The 17,969-nt window shown below is 38.6% G+C and overlaps 1 protein-coding gene across 8 annotated transcripts in view; it reads left to right on the forward strand.

Annotated features, from left to right (window-relative positions):
* The window catches only part of sash1a (SAM and SH3 domain containing 1a), a 217,914-nt gene extending 201,005 nt beyond the window's left edge, over positions 1 to 16,909 (forward strand). For all 8 annotated transcript variants that reach the window (XM_021318914.2, XM_021318915.2, XM_012867318.3 and 5 more), the window contains 8 exons: positions 2,067 to 2,199; positions 2,645 to 2,814; positions 3,218 to 3,427; positions 4,619 to 4,769; positions 6,279 to 6,407; positions 10,460 to 11,493; positions 14,772 to 14,903; positions 15,187 to 16,909. In XM_021318914.2, the coding sequence (XP_021174589.2) occupies positions 2,067 to 2,199; positions 2,645 to 2,814; positions 3,218 to 3,427; positions 4,619 to 4,769; positions 6,279 to 6,407; positions 10,460 to 11,493; positions 14,772 to 14,903; positions 15,187 to 15,447 (2,220 nt within the window). In that variant the 3' untranslated portion in view covers positions 15,448 to 16,909. The remainder of the gene's footprint in view (positions 1 to 2,066; positions 2,200 to 2,644; positions 2,815 to 3,217; positions 3,428 to 4,618; positions 4,770 to 6,278; positions 6,408 to 10,459; positions 11,494 to 14,771; positions 14,904 to 15,186) is intronic.
* Positions 16,910 to 17,969: the final 1,060 nt, after the last annotated feature.

Raw genomic sequence — 17,969 nt, forward strand, 5'->3', positions numbered from 1 at the left:
GCTGGGGTGCCGCACCCCATCAAAATTGCTGGGAGAAAAGTGCAGACATAATAAACACAAATTAGGAAATAAAAAGTAATGATAACATTTGTTATTTCATGAAATGGGACTGCATTGTGATTTGTCAGCATCCCCACTCCTCTTTGGGTTAATGTTTTGTGTAGACCTCCTAATTTTTATGTTTTGACACCTTTGGGGGGTGGTCACAACATAAAAATTAGGAGGTGTGTATGTACTTTAGTAAACCCCCTTGGCTTCCACGTGACTTCCTGCTTATATCTAATTGGTTACTTAGATTCTCCTCAGGGCACAGCTCCCTGTGCCTCTGGCCAATCAGCACTTCTGTGCCTTTTTTCCTCCTATCAGATTAATTTGTCATATCATATATTGTAAAGCTTTGCCTCGCCTATGCCAATTCTAGCTGATTTCGATTTATTCTTAACTGCAAATAACCAGAAAATATTCTTCTGCTTTATGAAATAAGTTGAAAATTTGACTGTCTCAGCAACATCTTTATTCTACAATAAAACAACATTTATCCAATTCAGATCACAGTTGTAAACTTGTATCTTTCTGCAATACTAGAAATCTACAAATACAGTAAAATCCTCAAGACAAATGAGAGATCACTAACTCTCTTCTTTTTAATTTTTTAATCTTGCCCTCCTCAAAATGTGGAAGAGACGTATGGCAAGATTAGGGGTAGGGTTAATTTTTTTTCTGTAAAATCTAATTTTAAATTCCGATGAGCTCTGGTTGCTATGTAAAATAATTGAATCATTTATTGATTTATTGCAACTGTGCAGAGGCATAAAGGAGGCATTTTGCTGAGAAAAATCGTGTATTTTTGAAAATAGGTGACAACACAACCTGTGGGTGTGGTTGTGGGAGAGAGAGAGAGAGAGAGAGACTAATATATGAAAATGAGGAAAAGGATTTCAGAATTATGTTCATATTAGCAATTACCGCACATAATGCAAAAAAAAAAACATTAGTAAATGCATATGGCCAAAGTAGACCCTTACCATTATTGTGAAAGTTACATAATAATGAAATTCGATTTTCAATGGATAAACAGAGTGACTTTGCAAAACTGTGTTGGAAACTGACAGCCTGGAGGAACAGGACCCACACCTTGGAGAAAATACAGAACCTTTTTAAGCTTTCTGTTCTTCTTCTAACATAGTTTTCAAATGCCTCACTGATCCTCAAAATAACTAACCCTGAGTCCTCTTCACCAACCCAACTTCTGCTCCGAGTAGTCTCGTTATCAGCGTGATAGCTCTTGCTATGAGGTGGTCACTGATGGGAAAAAGATGGCATTCTTAGTTTTCTAAAGGATTGATTACCAGTGAAATCAATTAAATGTAAAACCACTCAATTCCAGTCACCAGCAATTTCTCAGTCCATCTCTAAAAATGAAAACAAATACCACAAAAAATACTTTTAGTGGCTTGCACTATCGTTTCTGCATGCCTTTTTATTAAATAGTTTATAAATCTGCACTTAAGTATTCATTATTGGGTAGATACATTTTAGATAAATTACTTATTTGCTTCTAAAATTAGGAAACATGAAAAATGTCTATCTTCTCATTTTATAGGTTGAAAACATAATCATAAACAAAAGCTCCTTTCATTGTTTCCTTGCTTTTTTATTGCAAGTTGATCGCCCCTTAGGTGTGAACTAAATGTGCCTATAATGGAGAATAAATCCATAGATTTCTATCTAAAATATAATTTACAACCTATTGATTTATCATTTTTAATCACATTAAGGCTAAATAATAAAATCATATGCAGTTTGATTTCTTGGAAGACCTCAAAAGTAATGAATTTTTGAAAACTTTTGACAAGGTGTTGCATCTATTTAATGGACCACAGTGCCACCTAGTGGATTACTTCAACATTTGCAACACATTATGTCACCATCTTAATGCTCAGTGTCATTTAAGTACCTAAAATAATTCACAAATTCCCCTTGAATCAGTTTTGGATGTCTGTTCCCTCATATTTTTAGCCTCTCAACCATTCACTCCGTTGATCTCTCATGTTTCCGTCCTTTAGTCCAGTCCTGACGGAGCCCCTGGTTCCCCACAGTCTCCTCTGCCAGACACCGACTCCTTGGAGAAACCAAAACTGAAGGCCGGAGGCTCCGTGGAAAGCCTGCGCAGTTCCCTCAGTGGCCAGAGTTCAATGAGTAAGAAAACTTTTTTAAGAGAGTCTTTCCCTAAAATGATAGTTCAGATGTTAGAACAAGAGAAACTTGTTTTATTTAATCACACTGTGCAATTTGATTTGTGTGTAATGCATACAATACATAATATGTTATGTTTATGGAGCCATTTATGATTCTGAATCCAAACTAGACCTTTGAAACCAGGGAATTGACAACTGTATGTGGATGTATTCTGTTGTTTTAACTAATGTCATACCCTCCATCTTTTTTGTCTGAGCTGACTGTCAACAGATTGTACACCCAGCAGTCAAACTTCTTTTCCTAGTTTTTCTAACCGCAAACAGAAATGGAGAAAAAAATGTGGTGTTTTGAAGATCGTTAATGGTCTTTTCAACATGGACAAATTTACTGGCATGCTTTATGTTACTTTAAATAAATGTTTATACGTGTACATATTTGTCTCCAGGTGGTCAGACAGTGAGCACCACTGACTCATCGGCCAGCAACAGAGAAAGCGTGAAATCAGAGGATGGAGATGATGAAGAGCCGCCTTACAGGGGACCGTTCTGTGGCCGCGCTCGAGTCCACACAGACTTCACTCCCAGCCCCTACGACACAGACTCCCTTAAACTGAAGGTGAAGGGACTTTTCAGTTCACACACACACACACACACACACACACACACATGTACGTATACATATATATGTACGTATACATGTATGTTTATATATATATATATATATATATATATATATATATATATATATATATATATATATACACACACACACACACATATATTTATGTTTAAATATATATATACACACACATATATTTATGTTTAAATATATATATACACACATATTTATGTTTAAATATGTATATATATATATATATATATATATATATATATATATATATATATATATATATATATATATATATATATATATATATATATATACACATATATTTATGTTTAAATATATATATATGTGTGTGTGTAACTCTGCTCTCGTCCCTGTTTGATTTCCTCAGAGAGGGGATGTGATTGACATCATCAGTAAGCCCCCCATGGGAACATGGATGGGTCTGCTCAACAACAAAGTTGGCACCTTCAAGTTCATCTATGTGGACGTGCTGTGTGAGGAAGAAGAGAAGCCTAAAAGGCCCATCAGAAGGAGGAGGAAGGGCCGACCGCCCAAACCCACATCAGTAGAGGAGCTGCTGGAGCGAATAAACCTCAAGGTGGGGTACCAAGCATGGCAGAAAATTCAAAGCTATTATTTAATGAGATTTTTCTTTTAGGTTGTGCTTCACTTAACTACTTTTTTTAAAAGGTACTTGTGACAAACAAAGCTGTCTGTGAGACAAATATAGTACACCCAATTACAGGCTGCGTTGCCTTGGATGTTTGATTTGACACTGATTCACAAACATTAACACCCCCATTGGCACAGCCGCACCCCTGCAAAGCGGTCGGTGTCTTTTTTAGCCAAACCTACATATTACTCGGAGTTCACTATCATCTCTTCCCACCCAGGCGGCCGAAGGGCCCCCGGTTCCCCAAATAGAAAGAGGGACTTCCTGTGGCTTTGTCTGGTTTCCTCTCTGGCAATCTCACAGATTGAAGCTTGCTGGGGCTAAGCTGAAAATCTTCTGGTTATAAATGCATCACAGCATTAGAGTGCAATCGGTCAGCACCATAAAACATCCGGTTTGTTACCTGTAAAGCAGCTCCAAACTTTTTTTTTTTTTTTTTACTGTATGTTATAAATAAAACAATATTATGGTTTGAAGCACATTTGTCACCTAACAAATAATAAACCCTGGATCCAGCATGATTTAGTTGACACATTTTAATATTAACAGATTCAAATCAGTTTCACTAAAGGATCCCTGTTTCTCTGAACATGTAGATGCATCATTTCTCTCTAAAGAAATGGAAATAAATAAATATATGAGCCACAGAGGGCGTGTCTATAAGGTGCAAAGCTTCCCAATTGTTTTTTTTTTTATATTGCATTTTCCAGGAAACCATGACACAGAGACACGCTGCTCCTTTGCACAATGATTTGTAATTAATGGTTGTGTTTGTGACATACAATCTTTCTGTTGGTTAAAAAAAAAAGTGTGGTTGGTAGAACTGTATGACAAAAGTGGAAGCGGTTTGACTGATGTCGCGTGACTTTGTATTCACACAGTGAGTGACTGTTGTTGTAATGCTCTGTCAGATAAGACAGTGGCTTGGTGGTGCGTTTGTGTGGCCGAGGGTGGCTTTCCTCTGATTCTCATATGAAATACTAGTTTCCTTTAGTACGTAAATTATTTTTCTTCTTATATCCAAAGTGTGTTATTTGCATATTTCAGACTGCTCTTTTCCACACCCTGCCCCTCAACTCTTCTCTTAAACCTCTCTGCTCAATATCCGTTTGACAGGAGCACATGCCCACTTTTCTGTTCAACGGCTATGAAGACCTGGACACGTTCAAGCTGCTGGAAGAAGAAGACCTGGACGAGCTGAACATCAAAGATCCTCAGCACAGAGCCGTGCTGCTTACGGCTGTGGAGCTGCTGCAGGAGTACGACAGTGAGTAGAACACGGAGGCCAGAATGACGCCGATGTTTCAAAAACGTTGTCGGCCTTTTGCTTAGTCCCTCCATTTTTTTTACACATTTGACTGCTTGTATTTGCATTTCCATTCAAAAGAGGCGTCAGTGAACGACTGGATCCCATTCAGATAGCTCGCGGGTACATAGCTCATCCCCTGTGTGTTTTGTTAGTACTCGCGTACATAGTACAAGTGCTGTAGCATAAAAACATTTCTGTTACATCATTTAAGATTTTTATGTGATAGACTGAAACAGCATGGCTACAATAGATGTTGTTTTAGTCTGTTACATAAAAATCTTTGGGTTGAATAACGACAGTAGTCATTTAAAAAAAAAATACTTATGGGAAACGTGGTGTGTACGTTGGTATTCAGAATCACTTTACTATGTCACCTGAGGATAAAATCCAGTCTAACCCTAACTGTGTTAAGAGGTCTCCTAATTAGTTAATAGATTCCTTCTGTGCGTAATTTAATCTCGGTATAAATACAGCTGCTCTGTGGAGGCTTCAGAGGGTTCATGGAGAGCGTTAGAGAACAAACAGCATCAACAAGGTAAACACCAGGCAAGGCACGCACGCTGAGAAAATTAGAGTAGGGTTAGGGTTATAAAACGGAACCTAAAACGTTGAACATCTCACAGAGCACAGTTCAAGCCATCAACCAAAGAAGGGAAGTGTAAAGCAAAACTGTAAACCAAGACATTAATCAGAGAAACTAGCCAGGATGCCCACGGTTACTTTGGAGGAGCGGCAGAGATCCACTGCTCCTGTGGAAGAATCTGCTGCCAGGATAACTATTAGTTGTAATGATTCTGGCTTTTAAAAAACAAAATAAAAACCAGTTGAGAAGAAATATATTGTTTATAGAAAGTCATAGGTTCTGTTTTGATATTTTCCACAAGCCATGTGGGGGACACAGCAAGCCAGCGGAGAAAGGTGCTGTGATTATTTAAGACTAAAACTGAACATACACATCCCCACAGTCAACACATGGTGGTGGTAGCATCATCATGGAGATGCTGCTCTTCATCCATGACGGGACAGTGGCCCGACATGCAACTGGAGCCGCAATGGAACCATTTATGACAAAAATCCATATCTATAAGCCAGAATGGTTCAGTCAAAGCCCAGCTCTTTATCTAACTGAGAATATCTGACTTTCCATTCAACCTGACAGAGGTTTGAGTCGTTTTGCACACTAGATGTGAATCTGCAACTGTGGCAAAAAGTGGTCATTTAAAATATTGATTCAGGTGGCCTCAATCCAAATGTGCGCCACACTTTTTTCAGATATTCATTTGTGAAAGAAATTTGAAAAGGGTCTGCCTCTTCACATTTATATCTTTCTGTGTACTGTCTCTGACTTCAAATCCCAATAAAACCGCTGCAGATTGTGTTTGTAATGTGCCAGAAGGTGAAAAGTGTGCTGAAGGCACTGTGCCACAGCAGGGAGCTTTGCATTGAAGAATTTTCCTGCGTTTCCAGGCAGCAGTGATCCGGAGCGCAGCGGACTGTCGGGTTCCCAGGAGAAGCTGCTGTCAGAGGGTCGAGGCCTTGTGGGGGACTCCCCGAGGGACTCTGGCTGCTATGAGAGCAATGAAAATCTGGAAAATGGTAACGATTCCTTTCTCTAGTCCAGCTATCTTAGGCCAACCAAAATGGATTTCCTTTAGCTAGCATTATCCCACCTTTACTGTTTTCCTCCTTTGGGTTCCTTTCCTGCTCCATCACTTTCTAAGCTTTTGCATAACACCCTCCCTATCTCACCCCTTCACTACTTTCTTATCTTAAACTGTCTTAGTGTGGATTCTTTAGAGGAAAAAAAACAAACTTTTCTTTGCTTTCACTATACTTTCTTCACCCCTCTTTCCACCCTGTAGGCGTTCTGTGCCGTCAGTGCCAAAGTCCGGTTGTAGCTGTGAGGGAGCCCGGCTCCAGACCACTAAGCCTAGTCCACCCCACAATGTTGGGAGCACAGAGGGAGAGACTTGGCCCAGTACACAGAACTGTTTTGATGAGGGCAAACTCGCTGCCCAGTTGTGGACACATGTTCCCTACTGGCCCACGTGTGGCTACCAGGTCCATTGATGGGCATCAGGAAGATGAATGTGAACTTGTAGAATATTTCTGTTGAGGGTTGTGAGGACGTGGCAGTCAGAAACGCGACCTGAAAACTTGCAGTGTCAGAAAAATGCTTGTGTTGTGAATTTTATCGGTTGAGAAAAGACAATGTGCAAGGGTTCAGATCAGTGCTATGATTTCATTTATGTTCACCAAGTTTTGTGCTTAAAGGTGAATGCAGTGGACAGTACAGTATGTGCCTAACATTACGAAAATATTTTTATTTGTAGTTTGCAGATTGTAAAAGATTTATCATAAAAGATTAGGGTCTTATCTATATATACACACTTTGTTATTTCCTGGGTACTGTTCTCTGCATTTGGCACCTTCTGTCAATTAGTGCATCCATTATTCCAGCTTCATGACACAAACCACTGCTTTGTCTCATTTTTGTACCTCTACAGCTCCAGAGTAATTACTGGTTTACCCTTCATGTGTAATGTGTGTCACTCACTTTACTTTCAACAGTGAAGTGTGCTATTTGCCAAGATACACTTTAAAAAAAATGTTCAATAAAAATCATAAAAGGGACTCTGGTGCTGCTATTTTTTTTTCTTGTTTTGCCTCTTTCTTTCTGCTGTTTTTCTTTTCTTTTCATGCCACTAAACTGTTCATAAACCAGCAGAATAACACATTTTAAATTTTATTCTACATCTCTTTTGGTTGGTTCAGGCTTTCACAGCTATGCTAGATTTAAAAGTTGATCTATTTGTACTGCTTTTACTTGCAATTAAATCCACAGATGCACCAATCAGAGTTTAGTGGAAGATTTCAGATCTCATGCTTTTTAAATCCTTGACCTGCTAATAAAGAGTTTGAGAAAATATTTAGTATGTATTTTAAAGCCTTCTTGCAAGTTGGAAAAACAGGGGAATTTGCCAATTGTTTTGATGGGAAATGCTAGTAGCAAAATAGCAAATATTAAGGCTGTTTTTGATGCACAAAGTCTGAATTGCAGCTGGTACACTGAGGCATAAGTATTGTATTTCTAAAAGGAAAATTGGATAAATGTGACTTTAAATAGAACCTTCTTTTTGCCATGGTAAACAGCAGCCTCAGTGTATATTTCCATACTTAACTAAGATTTCCAAAGAGCTAAGATAAAAGTCTCACTTCCTGGTCAAATACATAAAATGTGCCTTCATATAAAATCAGTTTTTATCCTCAGTGACTTTTTTGCACCTGTTGTGCATCCTCTGACTTAATTTTAACCCCTTAAGGGAAAATACTAACTTAGACGCTTCTCTCTGTAACAACTTCCACACAGAGGAGTTTTCTCAGCACAGCTTATTATAGAAGGTTCTGTATCTCAGAGCAACCTCAAGTTTTATATCCAATATGGCTGCCAGTAAGGTATTAAATTATGTATTACTATCTGTGATGTTTTGAATCTCATCAGAAATCGACAGGACTGTACTCTATTTGAAAACATTTACACACGATCCTGTATTGTTTGAGCTGGAAAAAAAGATTCAAAATACATTGTTATTGCCAGTAGGACTTATTCTAACTATTAACAGATTCACCTGGTATTTCAACTTGCTGTTAAAATGCAATTAATGTAATTCGCAGATACAAGGTCCGGCTTCCCAGGAACAGAACAACCATAGCTGTAGCACCTGGGCACGATGCAAAAACTGGAGAAAAAAAGATTAGATATTTTGAATTTGCCACCAATCGGTCTCCACCTGGGCCAATCATGTTCTCCGTGCATCTTCAGTTAAATTTAGGCTGACCGTTTATTTGTTTGGGGTAAATAATAAATTCAAAATCAATCTTCCTGATTAGAAAAAAAAAACACTAATACTGTGGAGGCCTGAACACTTTTCCCGTTAAAATTTTCTTTAACTTGCACGTGTCATTTCTGTTTTTAGCAAGTCTTCCACATATCATCATGTGAACTTCTGTAATTCTCTGATATGTTTAGAAGATGTTTACTGATGGTAAGGTAGTCTTTCTAACAAAGCTGTTAGATTGCAGTGTTTGTTTATTTATTGAGTACATTAGTAAGTCAGAATATTCTAATTGAATTAAATTAGCGTTAAAGGTAATTTAAAGTTGATCAAGCTCATCACATTTTAAAACACCACATCAAACATCATTACCACAGAGTGAAAAGAAAATCACTGATTATGCTCTGGTATAAGTTACACCAAAATTGAATTGTGCTGTCTGGCATTGATTAATGACCATAAACACTGCCTTTCTGTGTGTTTTATTTTAAATCTGGTAATGGTCCTTTTACCTACATGTTCCATTCACATATTTTAAAAGTTAAAAGGGCTACTTAAACATTTGGACCTCTCATGGCACTATTTAAAATCTATGTGGCTTTCCTCCATTTCATCCATCCATTTCGCCTTGTAAGCTAAAGGATAATGGTAAGTTGTTTCATCCTTTGGTTCCACTCTTTCTGAAAGTGTCCCATCTGAGTATTTATTTGGAATTTGCTATTTTGGAAGAAACAGTAAATCTGTCTCTCTGACTGTGAGTCAAAAAGCTTATCTTATCCCATTGGCACTCAAACGATTGTAAATATTTGTCTGAGGATCACAGAAAAGCCTTGAACAACAATGATGTCGCTGATCATTTTTGAAACCCTTTGGCGCTGGCCAACTTGGTAAAATAATAATGAGCAACTATGCAAAGTCTTTGGTAACTACATTCCTCACAAACATTTTGTTTTGATTTTGCCAATAAAAAACCGACAGGATGGAAAAAGGAAAAAATGTCAAAAATATGGGGTGCCAAAAGGGTGAATGAATAAGTGATGATTAAATCTTTTTACTTTTTTTTAAGGAAATGGATACAAGTGAAAGGTAAATGTGTCCTAGAAACAGTTAAAAGCAACATTATCAAGATTAATAAAACAACCTGAAAAGAAATTATCACCTTAGAAATATTAAATAAAAGATACACAAATATGTGTGGAAGTTGCTGTAATGGTAGTTAGAATGTCATAAGTTAAAATTGTATTATTAGTATTATTTCTATATTTATGTAAATATAGCACCAGGAAATATTTAAACTATCAAAGTGGCTCATTAAACAATTCACTGGTTAAGCTGCACAGGAATTCAAATGGAGAGCAATCATTTCAACTAGATCAGTGATAGCCCCACCCACTGAGCTTGATGGGTAAGGCCGACAGAATAAATCCAGGATGTTTACGGCAAACAAACGCTAAAATAATGAAATACTAAAATAAATGTGCTTTTTGTACATATCTGTATATTTTTTTATTACAAATATACATTTAAATTATCAGATGATGAATACATTATCTATGTATTTGCTATTTTAATTTATTAAGCCATTTAAGGAATTCTTTTATGATTTATTTACGTATTGACTTGTGGCGCTTTGATCTCCATTCGAGGAAAGCCAAAGTAGTTTGACAAGAAAGTTATTCAGTAAAGAGCAATATTGATTGGAATCATTTTTATATTAGTGAATGTGTGGTGTTTATCTATTTTTTTTTTTAAATGGAAAAAAGTTTCACTTGGTATGAACCTGAGTTTTAAGAACGGACTTTTATTTTGCAGGGAAAAACAAAAAAGCATCCCGGTCCAGTCGCTGTTCAGCGGGAATGCAGTCTCCAGACTACCCGACCCTACCTATGACTCTTTCTACAGAAGCTCTGCAACAAAATGGCAAAAACCAGCGTTCCAAGTTCCCTAAAAGCCTTTTCATCAAGCCCTCCCTGAAAGGCTTTAACTTGCTGGGACTCCGCAAAGCCCACAGACGGTCCCCCATCCCAGCTAGCCGCAGTTGTGAGGACCTTGATGGCCCCCCGCAGACAACTGGGCTCTGGAAGCGTTCTCACTCCCTGGGAGATCTGCACAGCCTCGAGCAAAAGGTCGATCTGAGTGTGGTGGTTAAAACAGCGAAGGACGTAGACAAATTGGTCAGCAGCAGCCCGGCAAAGGTCTACAGGGAGGAGCGTTCTGTCCGAACGGGAACCCCAACAGTAAGTCCTAAAGGAAGGGCTGACAGACCACCCATACCCTCTCAGCTTCCTCTACGCTCCCAGTGTCCAGCATTCCAGCCTCCCAAACTTCCACAGCCTCTCTCTAGTCCTACTCCAAGTCCCCCAGATTCTAGTGTTAGTGGAGAGAGGATTATCCTGACGCATCCCAAAAAGCCTCCCATTCCACCTCCTGTTCCCGCCAAAAAATCCAGAGAAAGACTTGTCAATGGAGTCCGTCACCCGTCTCTCTCTCTGCCCTCGTCGCCATCCCCGACCGCCTCGCCTACACACTCCCTCAATCGTTCCCAACCGAGCAGCCCCTTAATCCGCAGCAGCAGCCCGAGCCCCGTCCTCCACCCCCCTGCTCTGCCCGCCAAAACCTTCAGCCCACCTCCCAGTCCGTGTGCCACCTCCTCTGCATCGTCTATAGGTGAAGAATCGGGCACCCCACCTGCAGCGCAGCCTCCCTGGCTCTCAGATCTTGGAGGTAAAATGTCTGTGACAAGGAAGCTCTCCCACACCAAGATGAGTCCTGATCTGCACACCCTCCTGGAGCAACGGCTGCAGGCTGAGGCCATCGATTTGACTGAGGAGCCTTACTCTGACAAGGTTAGAAAAGCACCACAACGAAAATAAAATAGAAAATGAATTTAGAAAAACTATGTACATAACAAAACTGTTAATCTGATATTTTACACAGAGGTTTTCACATTTCATTTCTTCATTCATTGTTTTTAGCTGAATTCAAGATGCTTTTAAGAAAAACTATAGAGCTGGTCCTAGGCACATGCAAACTAAGCAGCTGCTTAGGACCTCCAAGTCAGAAGGGGGCCCCAGAGAGGCTCTACTTCTCACTAAGCATATAGATAGAAAAGCAATTATGCTGCAATTTTGCCTCAGAGGTTGGAGCTTGAATCCTAAAATGATGCTACGCTATTTATGGTGATTTATGGTCAGAGAACCAGTGGAATTTGTGAATGGTTGTATTGCTAGCTTCTATAGGGCAATACAAGACAATAATGTTGTTTTCTTTATTTTATATGTATAAACCTTAAATGAACATGTTCACAAACAATACAGCCCCATGTGGGGAAACTGGCTTTATGATATACTACCCATCTGCAGTGTTCGTAAATAGTTCATACTTACACTTTCCAATGCGTTTTATTTGCACATCAGCCGTATTGGATGCAGAACTTTTGGCTGCTTGGAAAACATCAGCTTCGCAAGTTGAAAAGCCAACTTCAGGAGGCGTTCTCGATGCATTTCTTACTAGGAACATGAAAATTTGATAATGAAAATGCACCATTCATACTTCTAGTCAAGTCTGAATGCAGTTGGCCTGAAATATTTGTGTTTTCCAAATAGTAAATTAAATTAATTTTAGAAAACATTTTATTATATTCGGAATTTATTTAAATGTGTGTAGTTCAAGTTTTGAAGTTAAATATTGATTTCCTTTCCCATACATGCCGATAGAAGTGCCCACTGTGTAAAATTAGTTGTCCCCTATTTTTTTGCAGTTGCTGCTATAGCTTTCATTTGTCGGTTCATAAGATGATTTGGGCTGAATCATCTGGGTGTACATATGGGTGTGACGAGCTGCACCTTCTCGTTCACTTGGCTACTTTGTTGAGTCTCCACCGTAATCGAATCATTAGCGAGAGAACACTGACTAACTTCAATATTTATAGCTTTCTTACCTCAGAAGACATTACGTTATGACCTGTGCAGTCGCAGTGACAGATGGTTTTCCTCTTCATGCACAACACTGGTGTCATTTCAACGTGTCGCCAGAGGGGGCAAACTTTTGCTAACTTTTGAAACTTGTACTATGCTTCTTCAAAAGGACAAATGTACAGATCGCCATGTAATAAAAGAAGATTGTATATTTAACCAAATGAAATGCAGAGTAACAGCTGCTAAGAACCCCATATAATCTTGGGTTAGTTCTGTTTGGGTAAAGCTCACTTTTAAATGAACCACATAGATGGCCCATAACTAAAACATTTCCAGTCATATTTTCCACAGTTAATATGAAAAGTTGGATTCCAAGACACTTCTAGGCTATACTTGTCTGGCGTCGAGCTCCTTTTAGCACCCCCAGGGCCGTAACATGCTTAACCTAACTCAGTCATAATTTGACTGCAGCGCCGTTCCAAATTATTCTGTGTTTTATACCAATAAAGGCGCAGCGCAACAGGAGCAGCTTAAAGCACAACCTAGAGCCTATGTGTTTCTTGTTTGTATAGTTGCTTTATGATGTCAGGGCATTTATTTGCCGCGGGGATGTATGTGTGAAATGATAAATTCGCTGCCGGGAGCCGAGAAGGAAAAGATCGTGGCTTTGCTCTCTCTGTGATGCGGTTCAGACTGTTAAGTTTATGGGCTGGATTTACTAAAGTCAGACGAGGTCGTAAAAACTTCTGGCACTCACCAGACCCCAGGCTCAGCCCCTGAAACGTATTGGAGGCCGTAATGCTGGCAGAAAAACAAACACAAATTCAAGCAGACTGGGACATCAAGGGATGAGGTGTGAAATAGTGCCTAAGAGCTCAAAACAGCTCTGCTGGATTACTCGTTATCAGCAGCAAAAAGGCGCAGAGTTGAGAGGCGTGTTTTTTCTGTTTTTGTTTTATGTTACTGTGAAATCTCTACAACATTGATCTAAACGTTACTTAAAACCGGCTTAAGATGTGCCTGAATCGGGACAAATGACACAGGGGTCATATTTTCATATATTTTTTTTTATCTTTTTACCCTTTACATAAAGGGCTCTTAAGTATTTTTCAGTTCAACGTTCCACACCTTTTCACAGCGAAATTTCCGCCCTGTTATTCTGTTCCTGTTTCTGGACATTAGAGCGCAAACCATTTACAAACACTATTGAAAATGTTTTTCTAGCTTTGTTGTGATGAGTACTCAGCAGAGTGTTTGCTATGATTTTGAAAAGAAGATAAAATATTTCCATATCTTAACCTTTACAAATTCAGCGTGGATCTAGACAGTGGTTGAGACGTCAAAGGCAAAAAACATAACAACTATACAGTAAAATGTTTACCTTTCCTGTTATCACTGGATTAAACAGCAGACATCACTCTTGAGAGAAATACAGTTTTCCTTCAAAATATTTCTCCTGCTTTATTTTAATTCAATTTAAATGTCTTCACTAATACTATAGATAGCAAAACGTTGTCTTCCTCTCTTAGTAACAACTTTTTTATGTAGTCTGTTAGCACTTTTGATTGGTGCAAAAAGAAAAACAATCTGTACTATTCCTGGCTCAAATTTCTAATCTCTTACTCTGAGTTTTGGACTCTTAAGGACAACACATTTAACTTGTTTATAATGTGTATGTTTTACAATAATGAAAACAGCGGCCTCCTCATTGAACAGATTGATAAAGGGCTATTCCACAGATTGATTGGCTTCTCTGGTAGCTCAACTTTAAACTGCATAACACTTAGACTTGTCAGATTTGGACTGGATATTCCTATACGAAATTCATCAGAGCTTTTTTTGATAACTGTTAGATTAAAAGATGTCAGGAATCGAAGAAAAAAGATGCTATTTGATTAGAATTCAATGAAAAGGTACATTTATTTTAGAAATTAGAATAGGTGATGCATGAATACAATAAACTTTAAAAATGCAAATATATTTCCATGTTCAGTTTTCTCTTTTTCCATAATTTTCTAGACCTGAAAATGTCATACTTTAATTCAGTATAAAGATGGAACCAAACCCTCGTTTAAATTCCTTGATGTCCGTTTATGTCTGCCTGTTACAAAAACAAAAAAAGAAATCCAGATAATTTTGGGGGTAAAATGTGTCCTTCTCTTTCCTGGGCTATTCTTATTTTGTTCCTCTTCACATTCTCCCTACAGCACGGCCGATGTGGCATTCCACAGGCACTGATCCAGCGTTACTCAGAGGACTTGGAGCAGCCGGTCAAAGACGTGGGCTCCACCATGGACCAGCTCAGAGTCAAAGAGCTACGGAAACAGCACCGCATGGCTGTAAGGCAACATGATACTTACCTGAGAGCTACTACTGGCAAACATGTTAGAGGAATATTAAAGTGCTGGTCTTTTCAAGACAGATTTTAAGTAATTTGAGACTAGTGGCATTGAAAGTGCTCAAAAAACTATTGCTTTGAAAAATATTTTGTGAATCAACGACTTTGCATGATGTCTTTTGTTTGTGTCATTTATGATTATTTTTTCATGAAATATCATATGTTCCAAGTTCACAGTTATTCTGACAACTCCTGCAAATCCGATGTCTTCCTGTGTATTTCAGATCCCCTCTGGTGGTTTGACAGAGATGTCCCGGAAGCCCGTAGCCTTTGGCAACATCAGCACAGTCTCTGATTGGCTCGTCTCCATCGGCCTGCCCATGTACGCCCCATCTCTGCTGGCGGCAGGCTTTGACACCCTGGGTCGTGTGGCCTTGTTAACAGAGAGCAGCCTGAGGGAGGCCGGGGTGCGGGATGAGAGGCACACCCGCCGCATTATCAGCGAGGCCCGACTGGTCAATGCACACCGAGGCATACAATCCTAATCTCGAGGCCCACTCGGTGCTCAAAACGTAACAATGAGGTGGCCACACAACTAAGTGAGCACAGCACTAAAGTACACTCGAAAAAAAGAGTTAACCCCTTTTTAATGTTTACGGCATTAAGAGCCAAGAGAAGATATCAGATGCCTTTACAAAAATAGACTGACTACTTTTTGACTGATTTCTTCCATTCTAAGGATACCCCTAAAGTCTTCAAATAAAGACTTGGATCTGCCTTTAAGGATGAGAGCACACTCTTTTTGTAAGATTAAAATTGTTGGGGGTTTTTTTTCCCTTTTTTTTGCTACTCTATAAAAAAAAAAAAGTTTACTTCCTGCATATTCCATAGTTGAACCGTTTTTCATCTCTTACACTAAGGCAGGTCAAAGTCTGAATAAATATACCACAACAAACAGTGGCTTACTTTGTATCTTCTTTCTGTATTATAGCACAAAGTACATCTGAGTTCCAAAAGGATCTATTATGTTAAAGTTTGTGTTTGCTTTCGGATTATTGCAGCCCTTTTGCAGACCCACTTTCAGTCATTTTGGGGGGGAAAAAACACACAATGTCTTTATATTTCAACTGATATGATACATTTTTTTCACGGCATACTCTGGTGTGAATAGTCTTATGGAAAGCTTTGTTTGCTGCAGTAGTCACAATCAGCTTTTACTGAAAGTACATTCCTCGGTGTGGAAAGGGACACTTGAAATTGCCTTACCAATATGAATGAATAGCTACAAGAAGCTGTGCAAAAACATGCAGGTCTTTTTTTCTTCATCTGATTGTGTCTCACGAGTAAACTGTCGTTTCGAATACATGAACATGTGCACAGTTATTTTGGCGGTGGATACGGACCAAAGAACAAGACAACAAGTCGCCCTGTGTTGAATCTCTGTGGACCATGATGGAATACTTTGAAAGTACACGTTGCGACAGAAAAGCAAAGATTCAGCCGTCACGTCTGGATTCCTTACTGGTCAATCTACACGTTGGTGAGCACATTCAGGAGTCAAAGCTCTTGAGCATTTGCAGACTTTAAACGGGATGGAAAGATGGAAATAAACTGTCTAAACAAACTGTCGGAAAATTCAGGGACCTTCTGAGGAGAGTCAGACTGTTAGAACGTTATTGGGGAGAAAATATCTAAGAATATCGTTTGGTTGTGCACTCTGCATGAGACTGAGCAAACAAATATTCCCCGAGTGCATTTCTCCTCTGTTTAAAGTCATATCTTTCATTTGTAGTGGACTAAAGACTTATTCCATCCATTTATTTAGTTGTTTTTTTTAAACTCTGACCAGCTTCTGTTGGTGAGTTTCGGAGCATGTTTCTGCATTTGGCACTTGATGTGGTTATTTGATGCCTTCTTCTCTCTCATCAATCAAAGTGGTGCTCTGGGAAACTGAGGATGGGAGTCACAGCTTAAACAAGTAAAAGACCCAGGAAGTGTTCTGCAAAAGAAAGAAAATACTGACACTGTAAATGCACTTTAGATGGTTAAACTAGCGGTTTTATAGGCAGAATTGGCTACATATTTTTACAGGTCCATAAATGGACACCTATGTCAGGTATTGTAAAGGGTTTCAGTCAGTTATGCTGGTAATTTTTTTTGTATTAAGGTCCCAATGCCAATTTACCAATCACATGTTAACCTCCAGTTACTCATTTGCAGCTTTTCAGTCTTATAAAAACGAAATTCATAGTTACATATATGAAATGCTTTGCCGAAGTTGCACATTCTCTATGTGTAATTGATGTTGTATTAATAACTTATTTTTGCTTTTTTTTTTTTATTCATATCAACTGTAATTAGCTGTACCATATGAATAGCAATACCTTCCTGCACATCACTCTTGTCGGTAAGGAACTACAGTATGTATTGTAAAATACGTGTACAAATGATTTTATTTGGTTTTCATCTACCTAATGATTGTCCATACAGATTTTGCTTGTGTATTGAAACAAAAAGTAATGTCCATAACTATTTGTCATTCGGAAATATAAATAAAATTGTTTCTTGCTATACCTGGACCCTATAATGGTTTTGGCTCTTGTTGTGGGTGACTTCTCAGCTGTTCATTTCCATGCTCATTCAATGAGGAATTTGCTCTCCTAAGGTCTCGTGCACTGAAGGGGTTGGCAGAAAGACAGGCTTGCCTAAGGCACAACTGGAAAAACAAGCAGCAAATGAAAGGTGTGAGAAGGACTGTTTTTTTTCTCTCTCCTTTTTTAAACCACTTTAATAAACTGGGACGATGCAATTTGACATGATGAATTTTCTAAATTACCCCACATGCTTTTAATTTTCCAATTAAAAGCATGGGGATTGGCAACACATACTTAACACAATAGCTTTATTATTTTATAACCAGTGTGCCCAGCATACTGTATTATTATCTTATATTTGATTTTATTAGGCTAAAAATACAATAAAATCTGTGACCATGGTTGCATTTTGGATCGCATGTGGCCTACTTGTACAATTGAATTTAAAAACACACACACACACCTCTCTGGAA

The sequence above is a fragment of the Fundulus heteroclitus genome, chromosome 15 (genome assembly GCF_011125445.2).
Source record: "Fundulus heteroclitus isolate FHET01 chromosome 15, MU-UCD_Fhet_4.1, whole genome shotgun sequence".
Classification (NCBI taxonomy): Eukaryota; Metazoa; Chordata; class Actinopteri; order Cyprinodontiformes; family Fundulidae; genus Fundulus; species Fundulus heteroclitus.